The sequence below is a fragment of the Vollenhovia emeryi genome, unplaced genomic scaffold (assembly GCF_000949405.1).
Source record: "Vollenhovia emeryi isolate VEMERY1.0 unplaced genomic scaffold, V.emery_V1.0 DF939132.1, whole genome shotgun sequence".
NCBI classification, from domain to species: domain Eukaryota; kingdom Metazoa; phylum Arthropoda; class Insecta; order Hymenoptera; family Formicidae; genus Vollenhovia; species Vollenhovia emeryi.
In genome coordinates this window covers 2,657,419-2,667,658 of record NW_011967234.1, presented here as the reverse complement: position 1 = coordinate 2,667,658, position 10,240 = coordinate 2,657,419, and the positions used below count along the sequence as shown (strand labels likewise).

Below are 10,240 nucleotides of genomic sequence, written 5' to 3'. Positions count from 1 at the left end.
CTCTCTCTCTCTCTCTCTCTCTCTCTCTCTCTCTCTCTCTCTCTCTCTCTCTCTCTCTCTTTCCTTTGCCGCCCCCAGCCGTGCGTCTATTCGATTCGAGAAGCGCCGAACGAAACGTACGTCGTTCCGACGAGCCGGGGATCTTTTCGCGACTCGAGCCGCGTACTCGAGGGAGGAGGCGGGGGAGCCGTCGTTGAACGATCGATTACCGAATTGAGAGATTCGCCCCCCCCCTTCCCCCCTCGCGAGTGCTCTCTGCCGCGCTCCCGGTATCGATTTTCCCGGCGCCGTGGCGGGCGAGGAGAAGATTCACGTAAATAACGTGGACGGTCGACGCGACGGGCGCGATTACGGGCCTGGTATTCATAGTTGGTTCTTGTATTCGAGACGGTCTCGAGTACAATCTCGAGCCGTTGCAAGCCAATCTCCGAGCCGTATCGGCGTCCCACCGTCGAGACGTTACTCGAGACGATCTCGAAATGGGAGCCGAGAGCCCCGGCCTGCGCGTGAAAACGAAAACAAACGACCCTGGCGAGGTTGATGTGTTACGTTACTCGCCGCCGCTTGGCGTCGAAATGACGATTTCGGCAACATTTTGGCGCTAAGAGGCGACGACAAACGAGGTCAACTTGCTGGCCGAGTCTAAAGCCCAATGTCCACGATGCTAGAACTCGGTCCAAGTTTCTAGTTTCGAGAAATCTGTAGCCAATCAACGTACAGCTATTCCATAAAAGCTGCAAGTTGATTGGCTACGCGTTTCTCGAAACTTGGACCAAGTTCTAGTTCCGAGAAATGTGTGGCCAATTAACTCGCAGCTATTCCATAAAAGCTGCAAGCTGATTGGTTACACATTTCTCGGAACTAGAACTTGGGCGCAGTTCTTGGATCGTGGACACAAGGCTTTAAGCACAACAGCACAGGGTATCCCAAAAACTTCTCGAATTGCCGAGTTGTAAAATGAACTCTCTCTCGCCGTCTCGTTCCCGTCCTGAGAAAACGTTCTTCAAATTCGAAAGGAACTCGCTTTTGCGTCGCCAATTCTGAGCTCATTTTCGATACAAAAGAAATTCTCTCTTAAGGCCTATGTTCCACGATGCTAGAACTTGGGCCAAGCTCAGCTATTCCATGAAAGCTGCAAGTTGATTGGCTACATATACATATAGGGTTTCTCGGAACTAGAATTCGGACCACGTTCTAGCATCGTGAGATAAATTTTGTGTAAAATTACACACATTTTTAATGACAAAATGAATTTTTAAAAATGTAACATCGTGTACACATTGTGTTGTTTTGACGTTTCTTTTCAGTTATTTTAATAACTTCACATTTGAGGTCAATTAACACAAGAGCAATATGTTAAATTAACAAATGAATGTGTTAAACATTGAACGCAAAAATTTTAACCGGCAATTTTTTAAACAAGAAAACACAAATGTTCCAACTGCGTACATTTATCGAAGGCAAAAACAGATTCGAGGCCATGGAATCATTCGAGTTCGAATCACTTTGTTTCGCAAGCGAATCGAACCGTACCTTCGGAACGATTCTACTCGATTAGATTAGAATTCGAGGCGATTCGGACACCTCTGCCGGGGGCCCTACGTCGCGGAGGGAAGGGTTGGAGAACGTGCGCGCTCGCTGATTATAATTGATGCTTCCCGCGCGATTTTCTCCCTCGGGACGCGGGGGACTCGCGAGAAGAGATCGATCGATCGAGCGATCGACCCGTCGCCGTTGGCGCGAAATGCGAAAAAGCGCCGGAGATGAATCCTCTCGTCGTCGCGCCACCGGGAGGGAGAGCGGGGGTTGGCGGTGCGCGCCGAGATGTACCCCTGCGCGTGACGTTAACGGTATCTATTAATAACGTCCCGCGCGCCCTCGAACATCTCATTAAGCTTTTCTTTAAAGTCCACCAAGTATGAAGGATTCACAGATTGATACGAGCGATTCTCCTTGCAGCCTAGTGTCATGCTGAAGATATGGACGGAAGAGTTTTTATCCGTGAGTATCCAGCCGCCCCCCTCGGGGGCTTTTTACCCGCCTCGCGGCTTTTACGCCGCGCGCCTCGGTGCCCGAGCGCGAGCGGAGCCTGTTTTTCACGGAGCGGACTCCTTTTTCAGACCATATCGAGGCTGGATCCGAAATTTATAGCGCTGCACTGCCAAGAAGTAGGTGGAAAGAATTACGAGCAGAGCATGAGGCACGTGGCGGACTTTGCTAGGTAAATGTCGCATTCCCCGTCTTCGGCTTCGACCTTTCCCCGCGATACAGAGACAGGCGGGTGGCGTTGTCTCGGTCTGTCACCGTTGATCGCCCTCGACCGAGCACGTGACGAATTTTCATACGCGGACCGATAAATTACACGTGCGTGGAACGAACCTCACGCAGATCCCGGGGGCAAATCCTTGTTGTAATCTTATTATAATATATTGGCGCTTCTCTTGCAAGGTTTCCAAGAGGCTATAATATTTGGCTGTAATTAAATTATTAAGATAACAGCCTGAACACGCTCGCCTGATGCTGTTTTTGTCTCAGCCTATATCCGTAGCGTTTTCACTTTTGATCTTTATCATTGTGTCGATATTATATCTAAGCCTTTTATAAATATACCAAAACAAACAGCTTTCTCTCGCCGCATACGTGGTATTGAATATGATTTAACGCATAACCGGCAGAAAGGGATAAAAATAGAGGGCGTCACGCGTGGCTCCATAGTCGAGCGAGCCACTTCAAAAGATAAGCCGATTGTATGATATCGACAGGGGAGGAATGCATATATTACATACAGAAAAAAAAAGTTGTTTGAAAAATGTATTTATAAGAGATTTTCCGAGGCCTCTGTGCCTCCCCCGTCTGCGGCCCTAACGAAACACGTTATTTGCAGATTACTTATGTCGTCGGAAGAGCTGAGGTTGTTCGACAAACACAGGATATTCCTCGACGAGGATTATTCATCCGCTGAACATTTCACAGTGAGTTGCGGGATACGCTTTCTCGGCGAACGATCCGTCACTTTTGACGAAGCAATGTTCACTTAGCAAGATACTTTTTGCAGGCTCTAGGGAATTTCTACTTCGTGCACGAGTCCTTGAGTGATGTTTTACTGTGGGACTTTAATGGTACGTCGCGTTTAGACAGAATAGCGCTCGACCGGTCGTACGCAACAATGTCTTAAATTGTTGTGCGATTTGTTTTTTTTTTTTAGATTGTACTTTCGTATCCGTCAATGGGGAGGAACTCCATTCGGGTAATATAGAAGCGGTGACTACCAAAGAGAAAGCCAAGTTTCCTCAAGAATTCTTCCCGGAATGCAAGTGGTCCAGAAAGGGTTTCCTGCGCACCCGATGGAGTATTAGTGGAACCGTTTTTGATCTCATAAACATACACTTATTTCACGACGCGAGCAATTTCATTGCTATGGAGACGGTAAGCAATTTTTACGGGCGTTATCTCGCGCGCACATTAGTGTACATTCGTGTGCGCGCGTCGTTTAGTTTTCCCACTTATCTTATTTTAACAATTTCTTTGCAGTTCCCATCGGTATACAGTAAAACGCGCAGAAGAGCGCTCGAGCACACGTTAGATAGATTTCATAATGACAAGTACCCGAATGTGCCGTATTTTTTATTTGGTGACTTTAATTTTAGAACAGATACAGCAAGTGTAATAAAGGTGAGACTCATCAGCAGTCACGATAAGATTTCGATTAATAGCATGGGAGAAATTAGAGACAGATAAAGAGACACCAATATATCAGGCTCATACACTTGAAAGCATATTAATTTTTCGCAAATAAATCACTGTTAAAAGCAACATTATTTAACGATCTTTACGAGCCGTGCTTTACTTTGTATATTATATTACGTCGTTGTATATCAGTGAGATAGTTATATCAAAGTTCAATGTATTACAGAATGTTTTAAATTTATCTTTAATAGAAACTGACAGAAGATACTCAAGAAAAGAGGTTATCGAATAAGGGAAATATCTCGAAATTGCAATTTCACAATAGAGACGACGATCTCGTATTAACGTTAGGCAAAAAGGAATTTTCTCACTATGAGCATCAGAACGTTTTCATGAAAAATGGGGGTGAATGGGTAAGTTGTACGTCCCACTTATGCATATATGCATTTAATACGACTCGATCCAATAATAAAATTATTAATATTCATGCAGCTACGCGAGTACGACAAAGAACTGGGAGACTTTGAGGGAAGGCTGTTCGAGTTTCCAATCAGCTTCGTGCCGAGTTATCCGTTTCAAGAGGATATTAATGAGCCTGTAAATTACATGCAAACAAGAGTGCCGGCTTGGTGCGATCGGGTTCTATTGAGTCCCACTGCGAAAACGCTAGTCAAAGATGTACGTGTCTCTGTGAGATTTATATTCGCGATAGATGCGAGAGAGCGATTCTAAAAGTGAATCGTAAAAACCGTCAGTCTAATGGGTCTTTCGCCTTCTTCTGTACAGATCGACGATTCCGAGGCAGTGAAATACGGCGTAATCGGCCCGACTACGTGCATGGGTGATCACAAGGTAAGATTAAGAGTCTTCCAACCAGCATCTTTCTCTTACATTTATAAAGCGATACTGCGACTTTTTTTTTACTTATTATGCTGAAAACATATACTTACACACTGCCTAGTTCTTATTCTGATGATCCATTCTTTCAATTATTATGGTGCAGCCTGTTTTTCTGGAGTTTCGAATGAATCTTTAAGCACTAAGGTACCTATCTATGAACTGTCTGTCTGTTCTTATCTGAAATCCCCAACATCTCTTTCACGTCTCTTCATTCTGTTAGTATTCCGTTATCTCGACAATGAACATATAGGGGCTTGTTTAATGTAGCACCTCCACACACGTAGTGTCCCGAAGTATTTTTACTTCTACGTTACTTTGAAGATCTCTCTGTTCTCTCTCTCTCTTTCTCTCATAATTCTTATCAGCTTCACTGTCGTTATCGTCATGGAACAATTGTACTTTTTCAATCTAATTATCAGTACGCATTGTAACGCCTTTTGTAATTTTTTTTCTAATGCTGAACAACATTTCATTACACAATACATAAGTATTTCGGTTACACGACGAGAATACTCGTTACTGTATGATAACATAATGAAAGGCGGTAATCGTGTTGACAGCTGATTACTTAAAAATTTAACTTTGCGAACATTATACTGCAGAAAATCAATGCTGATGTACACAACAAAGTAGACTACGTTGTTAATTAATTATATTACTTATGCAATACATTAAATTTAACTGTTTATCATTATATAATCTACAAGCAACATTATAATATAAACGCAACATTACAAACTTTGGTAGAATTGTGTACAGAGATATAAATTTGTAAACGTGTAAAGAACTATTATCATTTCCGTAATTAATTTGTATAATTGTTATAACATTGGAAATATCGATTCCTCCAAGTTCTACGCGTACGTTTGGTAGCGGTAGTCGCATACAAAGTCAACAGATTGAAAAGTACATTACTGTGGTATGTCATTATCCCTTTGAATGAAGACAGAACGTTAGCTTGAGACCGCCTCCGCCCCTCCCATAGAATCCTACAATACAATTCACATATCACCCTTCGTCTCATCATCTTCTCGCCATTACGCACGATGATACATAAAGGTTCGTTATCTTTTTTTTTTGCCATTTACAGCCAGTCTACTTGAAGGCTAATCTCATCTCGGACGCAGGTATGATAGACTGCTGCAACTTGCCAATTGCACCTGAGTTTTGCTTCCGAGTGCCCAACAGTTACCTGGAGTTGTTGTCCATGTTGCCTGATTGTAATAGTTACGCTAACGCGCGCGTGAATTCCATTGACCGTTCGTCTAATCTGTTGCACGCAATACCTATTAAGCATGATCCCTACACGCCAGATAGTATGGACAGTCCGAGTCCGAACGCGCTGATGGCCTCCGGCGAGGTCCCGGATATGTTTACCGATCATATCGACAGCAACAATGTCGGCGGCGACAACGCGACGTCGTTGCCGCGATCGGCTCACGCGTCGAGCACAACGAGGCGACACATCGACCGCGCCGTGTCGCCGGCCTTGCTCAAGTCCAGGCTGGAGCTGATTGTGCAGAACAAGAGGCACGAGGACGCGCAGCGGGAAGTGGACGTCTCGGACATCAAGAGGAGTCCCAGCGAGTACCATTTGCGTTCCTGGCCCGACGCCGACGATCAGCAGTGGTGCGTGAGGAAGAACCGATGCAACAGCGACGTGTCGTGGCAACGCTCCCACGTTCTAACGGAGGCCTGGGTCCAGAGCAAGGGTCAGCAGGGCTATCATTCCTTCAGTAATTTTGCCAACCGGTCCTCCTCGAACTCGAGTCCCCCGGACATCGTTGACGGACTGCCGCCCGATCTGATCATACCGCGAATAGCCATAATAAACGCGAGCAACTTCGAGTCGAATGCGAGCTCGGTGTACTTCCACGACGACCGATTGAGCAGTTATTCGGAAAACAAATTGAGCACGTACTCGGACGGTCGCACGAAGACGCTGAGCGGCGAGGCTGTGAGTTCGGAGAAGTCAGACGAGATTTGCGACAAAACGGACGAGGAAGAGGGCAACAGATTGAGCTCAAGTGTAGACGGTATAGTAGATAAGGAAAACGATGCGTACTCGAAAGACCACGAGTCGAGTAAAGACTTGTACTTCGAAGAGGACGACGGAAAATTCATCGAGGAAGAATGCGATATGTGTAAGGAGACGAAATGTCAAATAATAGAAACGCGAGCGGGAGATGGGTTTTACGCGCAGGACGACGTGGTTTCCGATAGGACGAACGACAAATTGGCCGTGGAGCAGAACGTTCCGGATGAATCTTGCTTCAAGAACGTGCAGTGCACCGAAATCCTCTTGGAGAATCAACCGAGTTCGCAGGCGTTACGGCGAAGACGCGAGAAAACCGACGCGAACAGAGTAAACGTGGAGATCAGTGACACGTCGTGCACGAGGGCTCGTGCGGGGATTAAGCCTCTCAGAGATGAAGATCGCGACAGCCATGTGATAAAGATATGTCCAGATACACAAGCGGTAAGTCACGACGCGGAGATTGTCAGTTGTGAGGGCAAGCACAAGACGTGCGCCTCGAAGAACACGACGAGAAGCAATTCGGCACACAGTCAGGATATCAGTGATCACGCAGGAAACGATAGATTAAAGTCGAAAGCTTACAGAGTTACCGAACGGTACAAGAGCAACATTATGGGAAGGCGGACTAGGTGTAAAAAGTGTTGTTGCGTAATATCCTGAGGATCCGCTTTAGTCTGCATTTTAGAGTTTGCGTATGATGTTCCTCGTTTTATTTATCGTATCGTTGCATCCGAGTCGGGAGCGGAGAAAGAGAGAGACACCGGTGGCTTATTCTATCGGAAAATTTCGCGCGGATATGACTCTTTGTCGAGGCGAGACTCCTCCGTTCTCGATTGGTCTCGGATGCAACAATTGCCGTCGCCGCGACAGCAATCGCGATAGCAAACCCTTTTGTTTCTACTTATATAAAGTATTCCTTTCATAGACTTTACTTGCTCGTTTTCGTGCTATTCTCTCGATGTGCTAAGTAGTGATCGAGATAGCGTTAGTCATACATCGTCGCTTCGTGTACGACTATAATTTATTTTCACACGGTGTTGTAAATTATTCTCTCGCTGACGATAATTAATTGTTAATGCAATACGTTTCTTGATTTGTACGAATGATCGTCGAAGGAACTGCATATCGCGAAAAGAAGGACATTTTTATTGCCGCTGACGTTTTAAAGTGACCCGAGCGCGCCGTAGAAAGAGGATAGAATTTTTATTATTTAGGCTTTCTCGCCCGACCGACCCCGTGCATGTCCCGCGTGAAACATCTCGATGTGAAACGACGCTCTGCACGTGCATGGCACTCGAAATGTTTGTAGGAAATACCCGAGTGATATAGAAAACTGTTTCCTCCCCGTTATAGTCGTACAATTTGTGAGTGCTATAACCACGTTACGTAATGTTACGTCATTTAGAGCGTGTGCGTATGAAAGTAGTGATGTAGTTACGCCGCTGTACGGTGCCAAACAATACGTACGGACTGACGAAATCGTTACCAGTATACGAGGCACTTCCGCGAGCGGTGCCACGTTATCCTATTATGCTAATTTTAAACGTAAAGTCCATCGTGTGCCCAGATCCTTGATACGCATGGTTAAGGTACTCGTTTTCAAGGAAATTATTACCTCGCAGTGTTCTTGTCCTTGATTATTTGTCCTTACGTTACATATTATATATGTGTATACGATTGTTACGAAATTTGCTCCTAGATTTATAGACGTGTATATATTTTTTATTTATTATGTAACCATATCTCTCCTCTCGTAATTCAATAGTATTGCCGTTGTATCGTCTGTGCCGTTCTACCATTTCGCGTACGTATCACTTTCATTCCACGTCGCGCGACGAGAAAGGATTCACGGTGGTATCGCGAAGCGCGCGAGTGTCCCCTTTCTGTTTTCCTTTTCTTTTTATAGAACCTTACGCGTAATATCGCCGTTATACGTACCGCGTCTTCGCCAAGAAGGGATCTATTCGGGTTTTCTTTACGAGCGCGTGGACTAAGAGGACTCTACTGCCAAAGCTAAATTCGCTGTTAATTGAGAAGATATTAATTTACGTGACGGATGTGTTGATCGCGCGACGGTATGATGTACAGTTACTTTATCGTTGCTAATTTGATCGTCCCCGGGGGTAGGTTTCGGGGGGAGCGTGAGCTACGAGCGTTGGCGGACGAACAAAGTTTTAACTAACGGACGAGAGAAGTCATTACACTCGGCCAACACAGTTGTGTAACTATCATGTAGCCTTAATGAAACGTAACGTGCGATAAAACATGCATGTGACACGTATGTTATTTGTAATTTCTCGTTTAAACGACATTAGTTTTATAACAGGTATATAATTGTACGCGATAAATTTGTGCGACGTTGCTGTATAACATTTACATGACACGTAACACGTGCTCATGTTATCATCAATGTCCAAGTGATAACTATTGCAGTACATAACGGAATAATGTAACAGTTATAAAGGACAGTTATATTGTACGTACACTAGGAATCGCTGCTGCCTTCCCACACGAATCTGTGTCCATATCAACACATTTATACATTTTGCATGTACATGGCAAACGTATATGTGTTCTACCTGTGCCGAAATTGGTAAGGCATCAGCAATTCCTAGGCCCGTACTCTGAAACCTCTTTTATCGATAAAAACGCCTCTAAAAGTAGCTTGTAGCCAATCAGAAGGCTCATCGGCCACCTTTAGAGGTGGCTTTTATACCTGCAAAATAGATCGGAAGCGCTCAAGATGGAGTAAAATAATCGAGTAAAATGTTCCTCGGAGAAGAATTTAAATGCTCGTTCCTAAACTCATTTAAAAGTGTCGCAACCATTCTGTCCATCATTGCAGAAAAATTACATATAATTACCGTATAACAGCTGCCGTTATATCGCATGTTACTTTCACGTTGTGTAATATTGCAGTTACATCCTGTGCCCGCCGGGTGGACGCGTTGCGCGAGTTGAAGTAAAGTGGATCCCTCAATAGTCCGCCGAGTTGGGGAACGGACGGAAGTTCGAGCTTACTTATGGTGTTAGAGCGCGCATTACTCCATGTACAGCACCTCGGTTCGTCGGTGCTTCACCCCTCGTCTTCAGACGGAGAACCGTATCGCTAGCGACGATAGACCGGCAACTTTGGCGTTTGACTGCGCTCGCGATTACGTCCGTTTCGCTCGAATTCTTGCCACGCGGGCGAGGCGTGGAGTAATGTCGCTGACAATTGTGACTTAACGTTATACCTCTCTCCGTTCGCGCGCGAAACGACGCCGCGAGGCGGCTCCTCCTCGACGGTCGCCCGGAGGGTCCGCGGCCGGTCGTTTCCCGATTTTGCCATACTAGTTTTTAAACCGACGAATCTGCGACGGGCGACGGGGTCGAGACCCCCCGACGCTGTTGTACTGCATTTTTGTTTTATTTTCTACCGCGTAGGCTGATCTAGGATGTATCGCGAATTCCTCTTCGTTCGGAGTGTACATAGCTCGTCGACGAGACGATATAATATATTTTCCCTCCCTCCGCCCCGCCCCCCCCCTCCGCCCCATTTTATAAATACAACTTTATTTTTCATACACGTGAACGTTGCTTTTTTTTTTATTTGTCTCCTCCAGTTTCAGTTTG

The 10,240-nt window shown here is 45.3% G+C and overlaps 1 protein-coding gene across 2 annotated transcripts in view; it reads left to right on the top strand.

The window, feature by feature from the left end:
* The window catches only part of LOC105568062, a 10,916-nt gene extending 1,824 nt beyond the window's left edge, over positions 1–9,092 (top strand). The window contains exons 1-11 of one of the 2 annotated variants that reach the window (XM_012023431.1): positions 1,436–1,850; positions 1,960–2,001; positions 2,121–2,221; positions 2,885–2,972; positions 3,056–3,119; positions 3,206–3,426; positions 3,532–3,672; positions 3,939–4,100; positions 4,180–4,365; positions 4,474–4,539; positions 5,678–9,092. In XM_012023431.1, the coding sequence (XP_011878821.1) occupies positions 1,764–1,850; positions 1,960–2,001; positions 2,121–2,221; positions 2,885–2,972; positions 3,056–3,119; positions 3,206–3,426; positions 3,532–3,672; positions 3,939–4,100; positions 4,180–4,365; positions 4,474–4,539; positions 5,678–7,285 (2,766 nt within the window). In that variant the 5' untranslated portion in view covers positions 1,436–1,763 and the 3' untranslated portion in view covers positions 7,286–9,092. Of the gene's footprint in view, positions 1–1,435; positions 1,851–1,959; positions 2,002–2,120; positions 2,222–2,884; positions 2,973–3,055; positions 3,120–3,205; positions 3,427–3,531; positions 3,673–3,938; positions 4,101–4,179; positions 4,366–4,473; positions 4,540–5,677 lie in introns of those variants that run through there. The other variant, XM_012023432.1, reaches the window with a different exon arrangement.
* The last annotated feature ends 1,148 nt before the right edge of the window (positions 9,093–10,240 follow it).